The 20,468-nt window shown below is 36.0% G+C and overlaps 7 protein-coding genes across 11 annotated transcripts; 5 read left to right on the top strand and 2 right to left on the bottom strand.

Annotated features, from left to right (window-relative positions):
* The first annotated feature begins 966 nt into the window (after positions 1-966).
* LOC148171498 (stimulator of interferon genes protein 2-like) lies at positions 967-2,283 on the top strand. Its single transcript, XM_088041640.1, has 5 exons — positions 967-1,309; positions 1,474-1,716; positions 1,768-1,942; positions 1,990-2,103; positions 2,158-2,283. The coding sequence occupies exons 1-5, from the start codon at positions 1,028-1,030 to the stop codon at positions 2,220-2,222; spliced, it is 879 nt and encodes a 292-aa protein (XP_087897766.1). The 5' UTR covers positions 967-1,027; the 3' UTR covers positions 2,223-2,283.
* A 609-nt stretch (positions 2,284-2,892) lies between these two features.
* LOC148171497 (carboxypeptidase D) lies at positions 2,893-7,322 on the top strand. 4 transcript variants are annotated; one of them, XM_088041497.1, is made up of 9 exons: positions 2,893-3,043; positions 4,170-4,467; positions 5,467-5,600; positions 5,647-5,971; positions 6,039-6,068; positions 6,124-6,263; positions 6,309-6,734; positions 6,801-6,926; positions 6,975-7,063. In XM_088041497.1, exons 2-8 carry the CDS (start codon positions 4,179-4,181, stop codon positions 6,903-6,905), a joined length of 1,449 nt encoding a protein of 482 aa, XP_087897623.1. In that variant the 5' UTR covers positions 2,893-3,043; positions 4,170-4,178; the 3' UTR covers positions 6,906-6,926; positions 6,975-7,063. The 4 variants fall into 4 exon arrangements, with proteins under 4 accessions (XP_087897623.1, XP_087897622.1, XP_087897625.1 ...); XM_088041496.1 differs by lacking the exon at positions 6,801-6,926 and having other exon boundaries at positions 6,975-7,322; XM_088041499.1 differs by lacking the exon at positions 6,039-6,068 and having other exon boundaries at positions 2,894-3,043.
* Positions 7,323-7,459: 137 nt separating this feature from the next.
* On the top strand, positions 7,460-11,011 carry Septin4 (septin 4). The gene is made up of 5 exons (XM_088040773.1): positions 7,460-7,661; positions 9,543-10,138; positions 10,194-10,359; positions 10,409-10,641; positions 10,691-11,011. Exons 1-5 carry the CDS (start codon positions 7,655-7,657, stop codon positions 10,748-10,750), a joined length of 1,062 nt encoding a protein of 353 aa, XP_087896899.1. The 5' UTR covers positions 7,460-7,654; the 3' UTR covers positions 10,751-11,011.
* A 536-nt stretch (positions 11,012-11,547) lies between these two features.
* RfC3 (replication factor C subunit RfC3) lies at positions 11,548-15,227 on the top strand. The gene is made up of 8 exons (XM_088040815.1): positions 11,548-11,810; positions 11,861-11,925; positions 11,973-12,100; positions 12,148-12,310; positions 14,465-14,624; positions 14,673-14,884; positions 14,929-15,006; positions 15,051-15,227. Exons 1-8 carry the CDS (start codon positions 11,779-11,781, stop codon positions 15,203-15,205), a joined length of 993 nt encoding a protein of 330 aa, XP_087896941.1. The 5' UTR covers positions 11,548-11,778; the 3' UTR covers positions 15,206-15,227.
* Positions 12,317-14,458, top strand: LOC148171494 (ras-related protein Rab-28-like). 2 transcript variants are annotated; one of them, XM_088040816.1, is made up of 6 exons: positions 12,317-12,438; positions 13,256-13,372; positions 13,432-13,617; positions 13,872-13,992; positions 14,037-14,140; positions 14,187-14,458. In XM_088040816.1, the coding sequence occupies exons 2-6, from the start codon at positions 13,298-13,300 to the stop codon at positions 14,358-14,360; spliced, it is 660 nt and encodes a 219-aa protein (XP_087896942.1). In that variant the 5' UTR covers positions 12,317-12,438; positions 13,256-13,297; the 3' UTR covers positions 14,361-14,458. The 2 variants fall into 2 exon arrangements, with proteins under 2 accessions (XP_087896942.1, XP_087896943.1); XM_088040817.1 differs by lacking the exon at positions 12,317-12,438 and having other exon boundaries at positions 12,934-13,372.
* Positions 12,438-13,098, bottom strand: LOC148171495 (oxytocin-neurophysin 1-like). Its single transcript, XM_088040818.1, has 3 exons — positions 12,963-13,098; positions 12,708-12,915; positions 12,438-12,662 (listed from the first exon to the last, which is right to left on the bottom strand). The coding sequence occupies exons 1-3, from the start codon at positions 13,092-13,094 to the stop codon at positions 12,544-12,546; spliced, it is 459 nt and encodes a 152-aa protein (XP_087896944.1). The 5' UTR covers positions 13,095-13,098; the 3' UTR covers positions 12,438-12,543.
* Positions 15,219-17,740, bottom strand: MFS10 (major facilitator superfamily transporter 10). Its single transcript, XM_088040814.1, has 8 exons — positions 17,400-17,740; positions 17,154-17,353; positions 16,867-17,103; positions 16,732-16,819; positions 16,236-16,450; positions 15,893-16,187; positions 15,605-15,846; positions 15,219-15,556 (listed from the first exon to the last, which is right to left on the bottom strand). Exons 1-8 carry the CDS (start codon positions 17,488-17,490, stop codon positions 15,422-15,424), a joined length of 1,503 nt encoding a protein of 500 aa, XP_087896940.1. The 5' UTR covers positions 17,491-17,740; the 3' UTR covers positions 15,219-15,421.
* Between the last annotated feature and the right edge of the window lie 2,728 nt (positions 17,741-20,468).

The following is a 20,468-nucleotide window of genomic DNA, read 5'->3' as shown; positions in this document are numbered from 1 at the left end:
AATTGATGCACTCGTTTTCTGAGCAGAAACAAAATCCCCAAGTTAAACGTCAAAATATTTTCGAATGCGCAAGCGCAAAAACAGAAATATGCACAGAATTTGGAAGCCGTGTCATACATGTGCACAAAATATCTTCAAAAATACTATTCATTTTTTAAATCAGAAATATATCCCAAATTCTGTTCACATTTTTGTTCATAATTGTGGCCCGTGTCAGACGGCCTTAAAGGTGCTTTTATGAGGATATTTTGGCGTCAATTTCAAATTCTGAGAGTTTTTACAAGGAATTCGAAGAAAATAAAAGATTTCAAGCCATTGAAGAATATAATGCATAATTAGATGAATTTAGGGAATTTTGAAAATCCGGATAATCTGAAGATTCCAAACCAGCGAAGGAGTAAGAAGGATCAAAGGATAGCCAAAATATTTAAAGGATTCTAAGAGAAAAAAGATCTCTAAAGAATGTGTAGGATTTAAACGGTTTAGTCTAGAAGATTCAAAAATTCTCCAGAGAATCTCCACAATCAGCAAAGTTCAGGAAATCAGAATAAGAATTATTAAAAAAGTACAGAAAATATAATCTCCAGAACTAAGAGTATTCAAAACCGAAACGAGGATCTCTAAATGCACTAAAGTAATTTAAAACAGTGCATAATTCAAACTATCTAGTAAATTCCAAATATTCTAAGAATTTGCAGAATCTAATGATGCGGAGAAATTCAAACATTCTAAAGAATAAGAAATTTAACAGATCTCAAATGGATCCCAAGGATTTGGAAGAATTCAATAATTCAAAGTATCTAAAATAAAATAGGAGTACCAAAGTTCCCATAAGCAATATCAAAAATAGAAAAAAAATGTTCGCTTTTAACAATACAAATCAAAAACTTGTAATTCTAGTTTGGTACCCCTGACATTCTTGCGATTTGCGATAATCAAGACCTCTTGTATTACGCAATTAGTGTAAACTCTGCTTTATCCATCTGTGCTAAGAAGTGTCGTAACTAAGTTTCTATTTCTAATAATAATGAGTTCTCATAAGTTACTATCTTCAAAACTAAAAATGCTTTCAAAAGAAGACTTAATAGATTTGTTGTTATTGTCAAAGAACAATCAGAAAACTGATGAACTGCGGAATATTAAAATGCAGATTCACTCCTTGAAGCACAATGGAAAAAAGGAACCATCCCCCGAAAATACCAAACTGTGTTCTCTATGTGGCAAAACAGCAACACCAAGCACCCATGAAGAAGAAAGTAGTAATAATATTGGCAATAATTTACAGAAACATAACGAGAAGTCAATTACTGTGAGTAATATTCTATAAATAGACTATTATAATCAATGGAACCGCAGAGCTGGCTTCAGTAAATTCTTTTTATCGGTTGAATGTAGAAGGTCGGAAATTTGAAAATTTTTTTGTACCATTTTTTCTATATTTGTATGAAAAGGACGACTGTGTTTCTATTACAGAGCGATGATGAACTAGGGAAATTGTTAGGCGTATACATGGCATACTCCATTTTTCATGGATATTTAAATTTAATCATTCCCAGAACGGGTACCACAGAACCTCATCTAGAAGAACTGATGAAAGACTATGAATCAAGTGAAAAAATAACGTTTCCTTGTTACAAGCTCTTTCTTTTAATACCAAAATCAGTCTACTGTCCGCCTACGTTTTCGGAAGTTTCAAATCGTATTGAAGAGTGTAATGTAAGATCTAATTTTATATCAATTTTAGTAGTTACATATAATTCTATGCAGACACTAAAAGAGAAGTTAATAACACGCGCTGGGATACTTAAGAGGAGTTACAAGAATTCCGTGTATAAAATCAATCAAGGAAAGGAAACGACTTCAACTTTCGTAGTTGCTGAATATGCGACGCCGCTGAAAACTTACAAAGAAGTTTTCAATTACAACTACGGTGAAGATTCAGGTATTGTTGTGCTGAACAAGCCATTTGGTTTAAAGAAATAGTTTCAGAGGCCTACAAAAAAAGTAAAGATAATGTTGTCATTTATTTTTATCAAACTTTGAAGAAAATTCTCCAAGAACACGAAGAATGCACCAATTATTGCGAATTAGTCTTTTTCGACGGTGAGTTCTGTCGAAATATCAATTATATTTTTATAGATTATTATTAAAATTCAGATAAGGACGGAAGAGATGTCGCTGATATTCTTCTGGAAAGAATTGAGGAAGTCAGCAGGAAGTGATTTATTTTTCTACGTGTTTTTTAAGATTTTTTTGTACACATAATAAAGGCTTATAAGTGAACGACTCGTAAAATTAATTTTCCTGGTTATGAACATAACGAAAGTCGAAGGAAATTACAAGAATGAGCTTTGTGTATTGTTGGTTGCCCAAAAATCGAGAAATGCATTGCTTGGTCTTTTTTTTTCAAATCTATGAAATGTTATTATTAGTTTTATCTTAGATTTTGTGGGATCTACTTATTTGTTGTTTTATTTATGACACGATGTATTATTTTTATCTTTATTAAAAAAGTGTAAAAATCTCAGTTCCATTAGGAACTTCTGCTCAACCGCTATTGTTTTCAAAGAACAAAAACTCCTCTTTTCTAAGTTTAAAACAAAAACCAACCGCACTTAAGTTTAAGGTCAAACAAGCAAGAAACAAGTGAAATGAAATCGCCACGGTACGCCACTGGTGAAACCTCAAAAGGACTTTACCGTTACCTACTCTAGATCGAAAACAATCAGGAAATACCATCAGGAAAAGTCAGTCCGTAATAGCTAAAACGAATTTTTCTATCCACATCAACCCTCAATTTCCTTTTGTTATTTCAACTGGAAATTCTTATTGATTCCAATCTGATATAGATTAATCAACGACCGGAGCATGACCGGAGTTGGTGTCCTAGTGAACCTTTAGATGCGCACTCCGGAGGGAGGGGAAAGAGGTCGGATAACCATTCCAAAGCTGCTGACTTGCAGGTGTAAATTTTCAGTCATTTGGTTTTCATGTTTGTGCTGTGTAGAGTGGTAAAAATATATGACAACGCGTTTTTGAACAGGTGAGCAAATTTTTGATAATTATGTGAAAGTGGATTGATGAATTAACAAATGCAACCTTGATTGTTAGACTGCAATCGTTTCTGTAAAAAAGTGGAAATACCGGAGGTTATTAAAATAACTACTGACAGTAGGTAAATCGAACATTTCCTTTATTATTGAATTCGACACAATTAACAGGCGGCACTAAATTTTGTGTACTATTCTTTTTAAATTGAAATTAAACGGATTGACCCTTTACATGTTTGTAATTCAAATTGTGTTTACAGACTACAAACAATGGGACTATAAATGTCGATATAAAAATAGATGACGTTTTACCCTTTAAAATAAACGAATTCCATTTTTCTTTGCATTTCCAATTACAATAAAAAACCAATGGAAAGTGGAAAAGTGAAAATTCGCACTTTTCTTTTTTTTGGTCTTATCTGCAATCTCCGCCTCACAATTTTTGATAAAAAGCACTGTTACCATCACCATTTGAAGAAGTAACGGGCAAAATCAATTGAATCACGTGTTAATTAGCTTAAGAACTATCATTATTTTACCGAATACCGCTAAGTGAGCTGAAACCAGTTTCTTGGTTTTAATTGGTAAGTATTCTAATCTGGATGACTTTTATTTTGAAGTTCTTACTTTCTTACTCATTGCTTATTCAAAAAAAAGCTCGGACAAGACTTAAATGGTCAAGGGAGTCGCCAATTTAAATTTCTAACTCTCATAATTACTAGAATTTTGAAAAATTACGCGCGATTTACATAATCTCCTGTAGTCCTGATGCAAGAAATCAGTTCCTGGTATTTTTTTTAACAGTTTAGTCATCTCGGAATGTCCATAAAATCACACTTCTGTGAAGGAAAGTATGGGAAATATTGCATAAAACATAAATGGAAGTTGTCCATTGCGTACCATCTTCGTGCCCTCTTTTTGAGCCCAACAGCTATAATAAACCGACCATGTTTATCTAATTAAACAAATACCTCATATTTTACAGCCGCATTAACTTTTACTCACTTTTATCATGTTAACACCGACTTTCCATGAGACACAATTACCAAAGGGAGCATGAAAATACATCTAGGGAAACAATGTAATAATGTCATGCTACAGTTTCGGTACAATTTTCAGGATCGAATCATGTGGATTTTTTTTCTCTTCCTTCAATTAACGACCGTGCTTTCCCAAGGAGATGTCTCAGTTTCGGAAGACCAAGAGGCCAAAGTTATGTCGAGGATAACAGTGGACACTGCTGAAGAACGAAATTACCAGAATGTACCCGCGCCTTTTAATAGTAACGAACAAACGGAACCTTATAATATTGGGTTCAATTATCATAACTACGACCAAATGACGAGGTTCTTGAGGGCTACCACGTCGAAGTATCCATCTTTGACTGCGCTGTATTCCATTGGGAAGTCTGTGCAAGGTTTGTAGGAAAAAGGTTTTTGGGTCGTATTTTTGACCCATTTGATTTGACTCTGAAAACCTGTATTCAGATTGACGGTGACGTCCCACGCGTTCTTGTTTTTCGGTGTCTGTATTGAATTGTGGGTCAAGTCACGGGACACAGCTCTAAAATGATTGTTCATCAGTTCATCACGTCTCTATACTACTTTATTAATATTTAGGGTTTGACTGCGAAGCTATTAGAGAACGCGTATGCAAAGTTTTGCAATTTTTTTTGTCATTGAATAAATAATTTAACCGAATGCAGGTACACGCATCAGCTAATTAAATTCATATAAAACTAATTAAAAAATCAAGGTTTTGCTACGTTATATTCAATTTCATGTTTATGACATGCAAACTTTGGAAAAGATGCGATCGCCAACGTTTCTGCATTCAATTTTCTTAAATTTCTCAAGAAACAGATTTTAGAAATTTAAAGATCCACCCTTTCTTCATAGAAAATGGAGAATGTGATCAAATCAGATTACAACCCAAAAAAGAATTGATTCTATTGGCTGCCATTGTCTTTATCAAAGGAGTTTTTACAACAAAAAACGCAGTGAAACAATCAGCTCGATCGTAACTTTTCTTTCATTGGCTACGCGTTCAAACCTGTTGTTTATTGGATAAATTTCTAAACTAATGAAGTCATGTGGAAAAAAGGAATCGATTCATTGGGTACTGATGACAAAAAACGCACAAAACAAAAGAAATAAAGCTCGGGATTGGTGCGCAACTTTTTCCGTAATGACTTTAGAAAACCGATGCATTTTATAGAGATACGTTTTAATCAAGATATAATTTCTTTTGAATGGCGTTTTTAGAAATTTTAACGTTTTAATCCGAATAATTCCGTTTAATTTTTAAAAAAAGATAGACAACCAACAATACACATTTTTGAAAAATTACATGGAAACCGGCTGATTGAGCAGCAAAACGAAACTTTTTACATTCCAACTTTCTCATAATGTTCCAGGAAGAGATCTGTGGGTCATGGTCGTTTCAGCTTCACCATATGAGCACATGATTGGAAAACCTGACGTTAAGTATGTCGCCAATATGCACGGAAACGAAGCAATCAGTAGAGAGCTAATGTTACACTTAATCCATGTAAGTAAAGAAAAAGTCTTCCGGTTCCTTTACACTTTACCTCCAGTTCTTGGTAACCAACTACCATACCGATCCTTACATCCGTTGGCTCATGGACAACACAAGAATCCACATAATGCCCTCAATGAACCCCGATGGCTTCGAAGTGGCTAAAGAAGGCACTTGCGATGGGGGTCAAGGCCGGTACAATGCACGTGGATTTGATCTGAACCGCAACTTCCCTGATTACTTTAAACAGAATAATAAAAGAACTCAACCGGAAACTGAAGCAGTGAAGGAATGGGTGTCGAAAATTCAGTTCGTGTTGTCCGGAAGTTTACACGGAGGGGCTTTAGTGGCGAGTTATCCTTTCGATAACACTCCAAACTCACGTAAGTTGGACACGGACGTGTTTAGAACATTTTACTTTATGATTACACCAGTTCTTTATGCTGCAAGGACTGTGTAGGTCTTCAGCATTGTGTTCTTGTAAGTCTCGTTCGCTGATTCTAACAGTTTTAGTTGTCGCTAACGGAATTAAAAGTGTTTCAGAGTTACTCTTCCGCTCCTTCCTTAACACCAGACGATGATGTGTTCAAACACCTCGCGCTGACTTACTCAACAAATCATGCGAAGATGAATAGGGGAATTGCTTGTCGATCGTCCCAGAAAGGCTTTCGAAGGGTAATTTTCAACCAAGTCTTTGAAACTTCTAAGTTTGGTTTCCAGGGCATTACCAATGGTGCCGAATGGTACCCTCTCACTGGAGGAATGCAAGACTTTAACTACGTCTGGTACGGCTGCATGGAGGTGACTCTAGAAGTCTCCTGTTGCAAGTATCCTCCAGCGCACGAGCTTCCCAAGTACTGGGAAGACAACAAGCTGTCTTTAATCAAATTCCTCGCCGAAGCCCACAGAGGTGTCCACGGATTCATCATGGACGAGCACGGCACCCCCGTTGAAAAAGCTTCCCTCAAGATCAAATCCAGAGACGTTGGATTCCAGTCGACGAAATACGGAGAATTCTGGAGGATTTTAATGCCAGGAATGTACAAACTCGAGGTTTACGCCGATGGTTATGTACCAAGAGAAGTTGATGTGATGGTTGTGGAAGAGCACCCAACTTTACTCAACGTGACGTTGCATGCAGCTAAGGTAAGTCCGCTGTGGTTTGGGTTTTTGGTGCACGAGGTGGAAGGACACTTGTAAATATACTTTCAGCCTGGTCAAACCTTTAAAAAACCAGTCACATCACCTCCGGTTACAATGTTACAATCACCAGAGATCTCTTCTTCAAGTGTAGATTTTTCTTTCCCTCAAGACTAATTTTTGTATATAGTTTTCCCTGTAAGTAAGAGGGTTTCAGGATTATTTTTACCAAAGGTCGTTTTGCAGAGGAAGGATGGTAACTTTTATCGTCCTCAACAACCGCCTTTGTATCACCGACCGATTCAGACCCAGCAACCTGGATTTATGTCTTCCCTAACCAGTGGGTTTAACAATATTGTTAACTTCTTTGGATAATCTTTCCGAGTAAATTATTTATCTTCTGTTGCAATGTTTTGTTACAAATGCTGTTCTAGCACGAATTTTAGTGGTTACTATAAGACTGTTAAGTAAAAATAATTTTTGTCACGCCTCAGGTAATTTTAGAATACTGTAACTTAATGTCGAAAACAAACGTTGTTAACTTTCCTTGTTATATGAACTTTAGTTTTAGCAATAAAATCGTTGACTGTAAAATGAGTTTCAATTCAAAAGGTTCTACTGTAGCGAAGTTAGGCAACCAATATTACGTTGTTCTTGTGCTCCTCATTGACCCTATGCGCAATTGCCCCCCTCCTAATTCTCCCCACCACCCCTTGCGCAAATCCGAGGGTGTGAAATTGAAAAAAGAGCGCGAGGACTTATTATTGATCGGCGACTGTTGGGCGATGTACCCACCGCAATTTTCAAACAATAACAGAATTCATTGTGTAATCTGGAAGTGAAGGCGTTGGAGATGTTTATATTGTGATAACGTCGAGCTGATTTAAACATGTTTCAGTAGATTTTCGTGCCGTTAAACATCAACAATGTCAGGTGAGTTCGAGTGCTCGGTATTAACACAGGTTGTGTTATTGTTCCGCCTAATAATTTCTATACTGTTTTGTTATGCAAGACCCGTTATTTAAAGGCATTGTGTGAATAAGGCAAAGAGATAATTATCTAAAAAGGGACATTTCCTGCTTAGTGTAATAATGTGAATAATTTCGAACAGTCATGGTTTGAATTTTTATTGTTAGCAACGAGTGGAGATGAAATTCGGGATGTTTTAGAGGCGGGGATATTCTTAGTGTGTAATAATAATAACAAGCATTCGTCTAATTATAATTTATAATTTCGACAGGTGCTGCTTATCTTCCACTCCGAAGTAGAATTTTATCTCGATCGAAAGTAGATCTTCTATTTTCACAGACCTTGAATGGAAAATATTCCATAAAAGTGCCGACTTGGTAATGTCTGTAAACAAATAAATTACACACTAATTAAATACCAGCGAGATTTTTAAGTAGTTCAAGTGTTTTAGAATTTTTAAGTAGGTAACTACAAGTTAAACATCCACTTAATAGTCAATTGAGCGGCTTGAAATTTAGGCCTAAATGTGGGACACGGAAGTTGTTGCTCGTTACATGTTGGTTTAGTGTCATGTCTTTTCGCAATATTTACTTTGCGTTTATTTAATTGTAGATAAAGTGATCGTGATGTTGGGTTTAAGTGATAAAATTTGATTTATAAACAAGGCGAAAAATGTGTGGAAAATACCGCTTCGGTTCAGGTTAATAACTTTGTTTGTTGATTTTTAAATTTCGGGTTTTTAAGTTTATCAAGTTTTTCTCAATTTATTTTTTTATTTTTTTACTGTTTCTGGTAATTTTGAACATTTCTTCTTTATTGTGCAATAGAGGAATTTGTACAATTTTTTTATTTTAGAACAAACCAAAAATTTTTAACATTTTTAATAATCTGTATTTTTGTTTGTTTTAAAGCAATATTGTGATAAAATTTTAGGTAGTTACTCTCTTTGAATTGCTTATTATTCGTGCCAAATTATAAAATTATAGAGCGGAACAAATTATGGAAATTTTTATTTTACGACAAACCAATAATAATAATACTTTTATTTTAATTTTGACTCAATAGCTATGAAATTTCGCGATTTTTTTTAACATCTTTGATAAAAATCTGTGTTTTGGGTAATTTCGGGTCAAACGTTCTAAAATTTGGGGAAGTTATTCTCTTTTAGTTTCTTCTTAATTGTGCCAAATTACAAAAATATAAAACAAAATTTACAAATTGTAGTCATTTTTTATTTGACGGCAAATCAAATTTTTTTGAACATTTTCGATAAAAATTTGTATTTCGGTCAATTTTGGGCCAAACGTTGTAAAATTTGGGGAAGTAATTTTCTTTTACTTTCTTCTTAATTGTGCCAAATTACAAAATTATAAAACAAAAAGAACAAATTGTAGAAATTTTCTTTTTTACAGCAAACCAAAAATTTTTAAACATTTTCGATAAAAATCTGCATTTCGGGTATTTTTTGGGAAAACGCTTCAGAATTTAGGGAAGATATTCTCTTTTAAATATTTTTTAATTGTGCCAAATTACAAAATTATAAAAAAAAGATCAAATTGTAGAAATTTTTTATTTGACGGCAAACCAAAATTTTTTGAACATCTTCGATAAAAATTTGTATTTCTGGTAATTTCGGGTCAAACGTTTTAACATTTAGGGAAGTTATTCTTTTTTAGTTTCTTCTTAATAGTGCCCAATTACAAACTCATACAGCAAAAAAGACAAATTGTTGGATTTTTTTTTAAGTTTAAGACAAATTAAAATAATTCCAAGTTCAGTACAAAAAAATTTCTGTTAGTTATTTTATTAATCAACATCCAGTAAGAAACTTTTCTCTTTCCCCAGATAAAGGCGACCGTGACTACATCGGCTTCGCCACCCTCCCCGACCAGGTCCACCGCAAATCCGTAAAAAGAGGCTTCGATTTCACTCTAATGGTCGTCGGCGAATCAGGTCTAGGAAAATCCACTCTAATAAACAGTCTTTTCCTCGACGACCTCTACAAAAACCGTAAAATCAGCGATGTAAGCGATCGCATCCAAAAAACTACCTCCATAGAAAAGAAGACAATGGAAATTGAAGAGCGTGGCGTAAAACTTCGACTTACAGTAATTGACACGCCTGGTTTCGGCGACGCTGTTAATTGCGAAGACAGTTGGAAAGTGTGCACAAACTACATAGACGACCAATTCCGACAATACTTCACTGATGAAAGCGGGTTAAATCGAAGGAACATTCAAGATAATCGCGTTCATTGTTGTTTGTATTTCGTCCCGCCGTGGGGGCACAGTTTGCGGCAGATGGATTTGGAGTTAATGAAGAGACTTCACCAGAAAGTTAATATTGTGGTGGTTATCGCGAAAGCTGATTGTCTCACGACGGCGGAGATTACAAAACTAAAGCAAAATATCATCGCGGATATCAGGGAGCATCAAATTCAGGTAAACAGTACTAAGTTTCCTTGGGATACTAACATTATATTCTAATGACTTCCAGATGTACGAATTCCCGGAGTGTGACAGCGACGAAGACGAAGAGTTCAAGCAGCAAGACCGCGAACTCAAAGCGAGTGTTCCTTTTGCTGTGGTTGGCAGCAATACGACTCTTGAGGTCGGCGGGAGGAAAATCAGAGGGCGACAATATCCGTGGGGAGTCGTTGATGGTCAGTTCTTCGTTTCTTCTTCAAAATTTGACTGTTTTTTTTTTTATAGTTGAAAACCCGAAACACAGCGATTTTATTAAGCTTCGCACAATGCTCATCTCCACGCACATGCAAGATCTGAAAGATGTAACCGAAGACGTACATTACGAAAATTTTAGGGCACAATGTATTTCACAGATTTCTCAGCATGCAAGAGAACGAGGGAAACTAAAAAGAGACTCAGCTCCGTACGATTCTGACTGCTCGGAGACTGATCGACTATTGCTCCAAAAGGATCAAGAAGTAATTTTGAGTATTGTCGCGACAATTTGTCATTTTCTTTGTGTTTTAGATTCGTCGCATGCAGGAGATGCTGAACCAAATGCAAGAAAAACTTAAAGGCAATGCCTAGTCAGCCGCAGTATTATGATATTTACAGAACCATTAGATATGTCATGTTGATGTTCAATCTACCAATGATTTTGTTTCTTTTTTTATATTTATAAGAATTTTATGTTATTTTATATGTTAACAGAATAAATTTTTTATTGGAGATTTGATCGTAAATTTAGCTTTAAGGCTCTGTGTAATAGCAACGAAGTGTTCAGAGTTTTTTACAGGGACGATTTTCTCACTGTACACTTTAATAAATGTTTGATGGAAAAAAACTTAATTTATGAGTTTTAGTTATTACAGTTTCAATGCTAATATTTTTGCCCAAATTATCTTTTTTCCAGGCAGATGAGCAACATTTTGTCGTTTTATTTAGGGTAAAGTCGGGTGAGATGGCCATTCTTTTAGTAAATGAGGGCCTGTAAATTTTTATTATTTTTCTACAACTGCTCAACTATTGTTATTGAAAAAACACCGAAATTTTAAGGATCTTGTTTTAATTGATTCATCGACTGAACAATTATGTAACACTTTTTTGGTTCTTTTATTATGAGAGTTTTTTGAATGACATGGTCAAATCCGCTTAGACTTGTTGGTTTCAATGGATGTTTCATAATAATTTATAAATAAAAAAAAAACTTCAAACATAAAAATGTTCAGTTTGATCAGCTTGACGCGAAACTTTGTGTACGACACATCTTGACACTCCTGGAATCCATTTCTGTGGTCAATTTCTTGTTATCTGTAAAATTTTCCGAAAAAATAAAAATTCGCTGCCAGCGAATTTTGAATGTTGCAATTTTCGAGATCGACCCACGTGACTGACGTCACTTGTTTGTTGTCAGATGTCAATTTCCGTTCCCGCCACATTCGTTCGTATTTTTATTTGTTTTTAAAACTCGTCAATACAATTTATTAAACTGATAATTTATTGCTAGTGTAACTTAAGATTACGAAGGGTTGTGCTCAAAAAAACGTGAAACTCGAATACCGTGTAGTGCTCAAAAGTGAGGTTATCTCTCCGAAGTTTGAATTTCAATCGCTACCATGAAGACTGCAGCTCGTGTAAATCTGCCATGGTAAGTACCATTTTTGTTTGTTCAAAATAATTGGTGTTTTTTTTCTATAGGGTTGAAAAATACCGCCCTAGTAGTTTGGACGATCTTGTCTCTCATGAAGACATCATTAGAACAAGTTGGTATAAATAAAATAGCCTCATTTTTCTAAAACCAGTTTTGTAGTCAATAAGTTTATAAAAGAAAACCAAGTCCCACACCTCCTCTTTTATGGTCCTCCAGGAACTGGAAAAACCAGCACTATTTTAGCTTGTGCAAGACAGCTTTACACTCCAGCTCAGTTTCCTTCAATGGTTTGTTTTTTTTGAGATGTTCTTAACACTGATTGTGGTTTTTTAAGGTGCTGGAACTCAACGCTTCTGATGATAGAGGTATAGGTATAGTGAGGGGACAAATTTTAACTTTTGCAAGCACTAGGACTATATTCAAGTCAGGTTTTAAACTGATAATATTAGATGAAGCAGATGCCATGACCATGGATGCTCAGAACGCTCTCAGAAGGAGTAAGTAAGGTTATCACGGTTTGTTTGTATGGAAGTTGCTATAGGTGCTAATATCTGATAAGAATAAGTAATTCCAATAAGGAGGTGTACTAAAAGGGTGAAAATTAGTCTTTGTAAACAGTTTTTAGGTAATTATCACGAGTTTTTATTATACAGCCTATATTTTTCTATTTCACTATTCTAAAGAAACTACAGCACACTAGTGTTAACAATGATGTGTAAATAGCTATTGATTATTTGTCACCACTTAGTTCAGCTTGGTAATTAATCAAACTGTATAAATCCATCGGAATCTCAGGAAAAGATCGCGATTTTTCTTCACTGCTGCATGATTTATCCGCGTGGCACCCATCTAAACATTCAGTTTATTACCACTGTTGTTACTTTCGGTCCTTACCTTGGCTGCAACAGATGCCCTCAAAAGCACAACGCCCTGTATTTTTTCTACACTGTGAACTCCCAGCAATGCACGGCTCTCGTTCATGGAAAAACCCTTCTCTTTGACAACGGAGGGTCTCTGGGGTCCCTAACAGACACCCAAAGGGCCCACAACAAATACTTGGACCGAAGCATTGTCCGCTTTGACCGGGTCCGCAGCTCACACACTAAAAACTAGTTTCAGTATAATTCTTAAGAAATAACTTTGTCTTACCGGTTTGATGCTGGTTTCACCTGAGGCAAGTTTACTTCGTTTGCCCCCTCGGGGGCAGTTTGTTATTAAACATCCGGAAACGAAAAATTCGCTTGCAACGAAGAGAAGTACAAAAGTCACCAGTTTGGACATTGCGAGAGTCTGTTGGAATGTCTTCACTGCACTTTTCGCCTGCTTATATACCATATTTTCTGTCGTTTGAATATTGCCTACACGTAGATTTGTGGCGCTTTATTGTATTCACGAAGCACTCAAGAGATTTTCGTTTTATTATGATAATTTCCATTTTCCAGATGTGAGTGATTTTGATTGTATTGTGAAATGAAAAATAAAATATGTCGGATTCTGAAGACGAAGTTGTGGGAAAACAATTAAAAGTTGTTTTTCTGGGAGAATCGAGCGTTGGAAAGGTAGGAAACGTTCTTTAATACCAAAAAAAGTACAAGTTTTTTAACCCTGCGATTTGTAGACCAGCATAATTAGAAGATTCTGTTATGATGAGTTTACAAGACAGTATAACCAGACGGTGGGGGCTGATTTTTACATCAGAAGACTTCTTTTGCCTGGGCGACAAGAAGTTACAGTGAGGATTACAGACGTTGGTGGGATGGAGTTCCATGGACCCATGCTGGAAAACTACCTCTTCAATTCAAATGTATGTTATTTCGTCTGATTAAACGACCAGACTAAAACTTATCTTTAAAAAAAATTATTAAAATGGTGGATGCGCCGGGCCAATAAGTTTGTGTTTTTTTTTGTAACTTTGGCGATTTTAACGCTACGGGAATGAAATTTATGGGGGTTAGTGGCCTTCCTTTGCTTATTAAGGGTGCTAAATTATAAAATTATGCAGCAAAAGGAACAAATTTTAGAAATTTTTAAAACTTAGGTCAATTATCCTTGTTTCAGTTAATAATTCTGGTCTACGACATTACAAACTCAGGAAGTTTTGACTCTCTATCCCTTTGGATCGACACGATCAAACGTATGACCACAATCTCTCCAATCTGTGCACTCATCGGAAATAAATGTAAGACTCCTTTACTTTGAGCACCAGTAAATTTTGATTTCCAGGCGATTTGGAGCACCAACGAGCCGTGCGTTTGGATAAGACCAAACACTTCATCCAACACTACAGATTATCCAGTTTTTTAATTTCTGCGAAAACTGGAGAGGCTGTATGTACCGCGTAAGAAAAACGACTCTCTAACAGGACTTTTTTAGGTAAATTCGAGTCTCATCGACTTGATTTCGAAACACCTCGGAATACCGTTCTCTAAAATCCAGAAGGAGCATCAAGAGTCTATTGTAAGAGCCGAGCTGATTCCGTCAGCAGGAGATCAAATGCGACCATCAGCGGTACCGGCACCCAATACTTCAGTGTGTTGTCTGCAATAGAATCTTCCAGTTTTTATATTTTGAATAAAGAATTCGAAGATGTGTCGATTTTCTTATTTTGACCACATTTCCATACTGTTTGTTCAACATTCTCTTTCTTTCAGTCATCGAGAAGTACACCGAAAATGTGAGATTCTGTATAATCTGCAACTATCTCAGCAAGATCATTCCGGCGCTGCAGTCTCGTTGCACTCGATTCAGATTCGGACCTTTAACAACCGAACAGATGCTCCCCCGCTTAAATTATGTCATCGACGAAGAAAAGTAACTCGTTTTCTTTTATTTTTGGTCTCTACACTCTTTTTCTTTCAGAGTTAAAGTGACAGAGGATGGAAAACAAGCTCTGCTGACTCTTGGGACCGGCGATATGAGAAAGGTCCTCAATGTCTTACAAAGCACGGCTTTGGCTTACAGTGAAGTTACTGAAGACAACGTGTACACCTGTGTCGGCCACCCTTTAAAAACCGACATTGATACTATCGTGAAGTGGCTGCTCAGCGAGGATTTCGCGTCTTGTTACAAAAGTAACGACTGAAAACTGTAAACTTTGACTAAAATTTGCTTTCAGATATTAAGGAACTAAAAGTGATAAAAGGATTGGCTCTCAGTGATGTCATCACGGAAATCCATAGATACGTGCACAGAAGTAAGTCACGTTTTTGTGTGTTTCTTTTAATGTGTTTTTTCTAGTTGAGTTTCCTTTCGACGTGATGATAAGTCTGTTGCACCAAATGGCGGAAATTGAGTACCGTTTGGTCAGTGGCGCCAACGAAAATGTGCAAATTACAGCTCTGATCTCGGCATTCTACAAGGCGAAAAATATTTCAGTTCCGAGTGATGCGTAATAAAACTTTGAGATAATTCTTATTTTATTTTATTTTACGACTACAGCAAATAAAAAATCTACATCACATTCCTTACAGTGATCACTGAATTGGTAAACCAATCTTACAACTATTCTTAATTTATTAATAAAAATATTCTCTCTGTATAAATAAGCAAAAGTGTACCACTTTTGAAATTGTCTAAAGATCAACAAACTGCTCAAAATTAAGCGGTTGTCAGTTGATATTCAGTCTTTGAGATCTAGACCACGGCTGCTCCCGAGCACTTGCGAACGCTATGTAGAATAAATTAGCACCTATGTTGATACCAGCGGCTAGATAAAAGACCATGCGCCATTGACCCAGTGTCTCCTTTAACAAATTGTTAGAATAAGAGTTCCATGATGGTACGAAACTCACCCTTCCTTCAATAATCAAACCAATGACGTACGGTGCTAGAAATCCACACATGTTGGCCGCCGCGTTAGTAATACCATACATAGTCCCGGCAAATTTCGGACTTAAAGCTATGTGGTTCATTTGGTTTCCTGCATACACCGCCCCGGCTAAAGCCCCTGGAAGCGCTAAAAGTAACTGCACCGCAACTCTGTTGCAACCAACGTAGGCTACTCCCAACAAGCCCAATGATGGAATGATTGAAGCTGCAAATACATTGGTTACAATTGGAAGAGTTGGTTGGTATCTCACCTAAAGAATTAAAAACTTTGTAAGAAGTCGCTAGTGATAAGTAACCACGACTTAGTAACCAATCCGCGACAATACTGATTAAAATGCCACACCACCAACTCGTAAGATACGGTATGGCCGACAGGAGAGAGTTCGATTGAATGTCAAAATGGAGAATTTGACTCATATAAGTGGGTAGTTCCGTTAGTTGGGTGTAAAAAGCCCACGACTGACCACACTGGGTTATCAAGATTGCCCAGAGGGGGATACAAGTGGCCATTTTTAGCCACGGGATTGGGGCTTTCTCGTCGTCGTCCTGCAACAACAATAACAGTAATTATACAAGAACTACTTTAAAAGTTACTTGTGGCCCTATACTGGCTAAGATGAAATCTTTTTCTTGTTGATTGATTCTCGGGTGGGAGGACGGTGAATCGTAAATTAGAAAGCACCAAAATCCGAACCATATTATACCGAGGAAACCGAAGAGGTAGAAGCAGAGGGGCCAGCCTCCGCCCCATTCTAAGGAACATAACCAGCCGGAAATGGGCAGCGAGAGCACGGTCCCAAAGTTGGCCCCTAAAACGGCAAAAAAATATATCAATAGTGTATTATAAATTGCAAAATATAAAGAAATTCGTTTCGTATTTACATAATTTTTTGCTAAAATGGTTTTCTTTGTTCACATTCCGGCGGGTTTTTTTGCGTTTTGCCTTGAGAATTTACGTATCCACCGAAAGATTCTTTATATAATTGCTATGTTTTGTCTGGGGATTATCGTCTTATATCGAGATCGGCAGGATTTTAACAATGTTATAACTTTCAAGCTTTAAAGAATATTTAATTCGTCCGCATCTCACCTGCATAAACATACGCAGCAAACTTGCTCCTCTCAAGCGGCGGTATCCACCTCGCCAACATTGCATGCATCGATGGGAACGTGACCCCCTAAAACCGCCTATTAGCACCGCTCAAACGTATCTCCGACCTCTTACTTCACCCATTCCTTCTAAAACTCTCACTATAATAAATAAAGGAAAATTTATCCGTGCTGCGATTGGACTTAGTAACGTGAACACGGCGGTCATTAAAACCCCAATCCCATAGACTAACTTTCCTCCAAAAAGTTCGGCCATCCGCCCCCCTGGGATCTGTGTAAGTACATATCCATAGAAAAACGAGCCTAAGACTATGCCTTGGGTTGTTTCGTCCCAATCAAACTCCCCAGTGGTCTGAAATTACAATTTTAGCAACAATTGGGTTGTGGGGTAACGGAGCTTACTGAATTTTGGGGGCCATTGGTATTATTTGGTACAGGACAATGATCAAAGGTGTTGCTGCTGTTGTCAGGTATTGAATTGTTAACCATCGCGACAATCGCAACAGAGAGGTTGACACGCATTGCGTATACATTAGCAAAGCCTAGAAAGCCTAGAATTCCAAGAATATGCCTGGACTTTAGACAGTCTCTTGTGTCTTCAACTAAAAAATGGGGATAAAGAACAGACTATTATTATCAATTTTCTACCTTCAGGGGGAATGATACACGTTAATTCGTCTTCATCTTCATAACTATTATCGGAGTCACTTTCCACGGTTTCGTCTCTTAAACTGTACATTTTGTTTTCTTAGAAAAACGGAAGAGGATACAAAAACTAATGGTGGTGACAGCGCAGTTGGTGACTCATCGGAGAATACTGATTGATACGTTGTAAACAAAGCACCATAAATGAAACATGCACTTAGTTGTGATAAAGAGAGTTAAAAAGCGAAATGTTTTACAAACAATAATCAGCTGATTATTTTTTGAGCATTTACAAAGGACTTGACACTTGACACCTGTCAGAGTACGGTTGGCAGCGCTGAACCAACATGTGTGAATTGGCCACACAACACGCAAAACACTCGTGTATTCGTGATTGCATAACTCGAACTTAATTTAATACTCCAATTTTTTTATTTAATTAAAATTAATGAATATTCACTAAACACATTTATGGTTTTATCATGTGGTTATTCATTTCTTTTTTATGATAAAAAATGAGTTTGAGAGTCAATGGAGCGCTTGAGCATTATTCAAATGCCCCCCGCCGGTCATCAAATCTTTTATTCAACAGCGTGAAAAATATGTTGAACAAAGGCAAAACTGTCACCAAATGGCCTAGTGATTCCTGCGATTATTGGAAATGAGCCGAATAAAAGGGTCCAATTGATTTGGGGGATTTTCAGGGTGTCGTATTCTGAATACAAATTGTCCTAATATATCCAAATGGGTCGTCAGAGTGTGTTAAGAGGCCTACCGCCCGAAAGATTCTTTACTTTACCCCTTCACTTTCGACGTGTCATCGCGTTATATTAAAATTAAACAATGAATTGCTCTTCAGCTCTTCTCTCATTTCACGCATTCCGTGTGGATCTGATTAAGTGATGAGGGTGTGTCTCGACACGAGAAGTACAAATTGCCGAGAGCTACAAGAGTTATAACCCCAACTATGCAATTTCACGCGATATCGAAGCCAAAAATCGTCGTAAAAATTATTGGTTGGAGCCCCCTGAGGAGATGAGATGAAAACTCCTGTTGCTAACTTTCCGAGTGACACAATAAGTCGCCAGAGGTGCGAAGTTCTGCACTGGCTTTTGGAGGGATTACCGGTAAAGGGAAGCAGTTATTCCCTAGACAAAAGCTTCATTGGAAACCGAATTAGTTTGGTAGAGTGGATACGAAATATCGGACATGGTGGGATATAGAGAAGATAAAAATTGATGGGTTTTGGGCAAAGATAGATTAAAATATTAATTAAACGTCTAGTTGCTTTTCTGTCTTCTTCTGAGCTCATTATAGCGAGAAATTTATCATCGTTAGATTGAAACTATTACGGCCCTCTATCTTTTTTAATTATGGGACATATAGGATGATTTGCGTATATTCTTCGGGGAAATCTTCTCCCCCCTTGTACCCTTTTTAATATTCTGGTCAGTCATCTCCGGTGCGTATATCTAAGCTTCATTTTCTCTGGCATTTCTAGTTTTTATTTATTCGTTCGAACACTTCCTGTTGTGTTATGTTTTTATATTTGCCTGTTTATTATTATCATATTTTATGGCATTTTTTTGCCAGAACGACGCTTGAATTTATTTTAATATCAATCCCACCGTTTAGTTGATATGAATTTAATTTAATTCTGTGAGATAGATCGAGAGTTTAGAATATCTAGACATTTATAAACATTGAAAATGTAAGAATTCGAACAATCTAACAATTTAGTAAATTGTGGAAACCTCAGAAAGGATTAAATTTCGGGAATTTGAAATAATTTTCATCAAGGAAATTGTAAATCTGGGAATTTCGGAAATCTGAAAGTGGGCGTTTATATCTCGAAAAACTTTTAGAATTTTAGAAATTTATACACATAAACAGTGAAAAACCAGTGAGATAGTCTGGGAAATCTGAAAAAAATGAAAGTAATAATCAAAAAAATTAGAAACTCAGAGAAAAATGGCACTTTAGACAGAAATTTATACAATGTTTGAATCAAAAAGTTGAAAATTAGACTCGAAAATTTACTAAAAATTTAATTTCTTACAACTCAAAAATCTCATGATTTCATAAAAAAGTCTGGAAATTCTGGCATTGTTGAATTTATAATTGAGATGGACAGTCTGGAATTATCGCAAATTTTACAAAAAATTGGAGAATTATTTTAGCTACAAGTACCTAAAATACACCTGTTTAAATTACAAGTACCTAAAATACAGCTTTTTCGGACTAATCGTTGCTATTTATTTACGTCGGCAAAAACTTTTTAGGTACGTGTTTTAAACAACATGCCACCCTATACTAACCATCAGCTTAATAAACAGAAAAAAGTTGACATTTTTATTGCATAAAATGCAGAATCCTAAAAAAAATACTAAAAACGCGAAAAAAATTGTGTTAGATTTACTTACAAACCTAATAATTTACTTATTTATATTGATGTATCTATTAAACATAGTTTATTGAACTTGGCACTTTTTTGGGATTGAGTCTAAAAAAGATTTATTTTAGGGACTGAAATGAGTCCGTAAAATAGCTATTTTTGGGAGTGTAAGTATACTAAAAATTAAATCTCAGAATTAATCTAATTTAAATTTTGAGGATTTTAGTAAATCGAATATAATGGGAATACGAAAAATCCTACGAGAATTAAGAATCTAAGAAAGAGAATTTGAAAAAGTTAGATTACGAGGAAAATTGATGAATTTTAGAATCCAAAAATTGAGAATTTTAAAGTACGTAATTTTTTTTAAACAATTTTAAACTTTGCGTGGTTAGCGATAAAACGTTAAAAATGTATCTCCAAGAATTTCGGATTCCATTCGCCTGAGCCTGATTTACTATAATCCAGTTTCATTTAAATCTAATTTACTCAGCTTCAGTTTAATTTGGTCTAGTCTAATTCAGCTAGAGGTAGATTCCTTGAGTTTATTTAAACGGCTCAATTTCGGTCGGTTCAATTGCTTTACAGTTTTGTTTTCCGTTTTATTTGAATAGTTCCTCAAAACCAATTTGGCAATTCAGTCTAAACTTCGTTTGAGTCTGTTTCTAGAATATCAT

Source organism: Gnatocerus cornutus, chromosome 7, assembly GCF_029298725.1.
Source record: "Gnatocerus cornutus isolate USDA-ARS CGAHR chromosome 7, icGnaCorn1.1, whole genome shotgun sequence".
NCBI lineage: Eukaryota > Metazoa > Arthropoda > Insecta > Coleoptera > Tenebrionidae > Gnatocerus > Gnatocerus cornutus.
Note: the sequence above shows the minus strand (reverse complement) of the source record. Positions and strands in the feature narration are given on the sequence as shown.

Coding starts and splice junctions, on each gene's coding strand:
- LOC148171495 (XM_088040818.1), bottom strand. CDS start 13,094: ATGTCCAAACTGGTGACTTTTGTACTTCTCTTCGTTGCAAGCGAATTT. Junction 12,916..12,962: donor GTGAAACCAGCATCAAACCG/GTAAGACAAAGT, acceptor ACTAGTTTTTAG/TGTGTGAGCTGCGGACCCGG. Junction 12,663..12,707: donor GGGCATCTGTTGCAGCCAAG/GTAAGGACCGAA, acceptor CTGAATGTTTAG/ATGGGTGCCACGCGGATAAA.
- RfC3 (XM_088040815.1), top strand. CDS start 11,779: ATGAAGACTGCAGCTCGTGTAAATCTGCCATG. Junction 11,926..11,972: donor TGAAGACATCATTAGAACAA/GTTGGTATAAAT, acceptor CCAGTTTTGTAG/TCAATAAGTTTATAAAAGAA. Junction 14,625..14,672: donor TATGTCATCGACGAAGAAAA/GTAACTCGTTTT, acceptor TTTTTCTTTCAG/AGTTAAAGTGACAGAGGATG.
- MFS10 (XM_088040814.1), bottom strand. CDS start 17,490: ATGTACAGTTTAAGAGACGAAACCGTGGAAAGTGACTCCGATAATAGT. Junction 17,104..17,153: donor CCAATGGCCCCCAAAATTCA/GTAAGCTCCGTT, acceptor TTGTAATTTCAG/ACCACTGGGGAGTTTGATTG. Junction 15,847..15,892: donor CAAAGTTTTTAATTCTTTAG/GTGAGATACCAA, acceptor ATGTATTTGCAG/CTTCAATCATTCCATCATTG.
- LOC148171498 (XM_088041640.1), top strand. CDS start 1,028: ATGAGTTCTCATAAGTTACTATCTTCAAAACTAAAAATGCTTTCAAAA. Junction 1,310..1,473: donor ATAACGAGAAGTCAATTACT/GTGAGTAATATT, acceptor TTTCTATTACAG/AGCGATGATGAACTAGGGAA. Junction 1,717..1,767: donor ATCGTATTGAAGAGTGTAAT/GTAAGATCTAAT, acceptor AATTCTATGCAG/ACACTAAAAGAGAAGTTAAT.
- Septin4 (XM_088040773.1), top strand. Junction 10,360..10,408: donor TCCGTGGGGAGTCGTTGATG/GTCAGTTCTTCG, acceptor TTTTTTTTATAG/TTGAAAACCCGAAACACAGC. Junction 10,642..10,690: donor TGCTCCAAAAGGATCAAGAA/GTAATTTTGAGT, acceptor TTTGTGTTTTAG/ATTCGTCGCATGCAGGAGAT.
- LOC148171494 (XM_088040816.1), top strand. CDS start 13,298: ATGTCGGATTCTGAAGACGAAGTTGTGGGAAAACAATTAAAAGTTGTT. Junction 13,373..13,431: donor GAGAATCGAGCGTTGGAAAG/GTAGGAAACGTT, acceptor TGCGATTTGTAG/ACCAGCATAATTAGAAGATT. Junction 13,993..14,036: donor TGCACTCATCGGAAATAAAT/GTAAGACTCCTT, acceptor TTTGATTTCCAG/GCGATTTGGAGCACCAACGA.
- LOC148171497 (XM_088041496.1), top strand. CDS start 4,179: ATGTGGATTTTTTTTCTCTTCCTTCAATTAACGACCGTGCTTTCCCAA. Junction 6,264..6,308: donor CCCAGAAAGGCTTTCGAAGG/GTAATTTTCAAC, acceptor TTTGGTTTCCAG/GGCATTACCAATGGTGCCGA. Junction 6,735..6,974: donor TGACGTTGCATGCAGCTAAG/GTAAGTCCGCTG, acceptor GTCGTTTTGCAG/AGGAAGGATGGTAACTTTTA.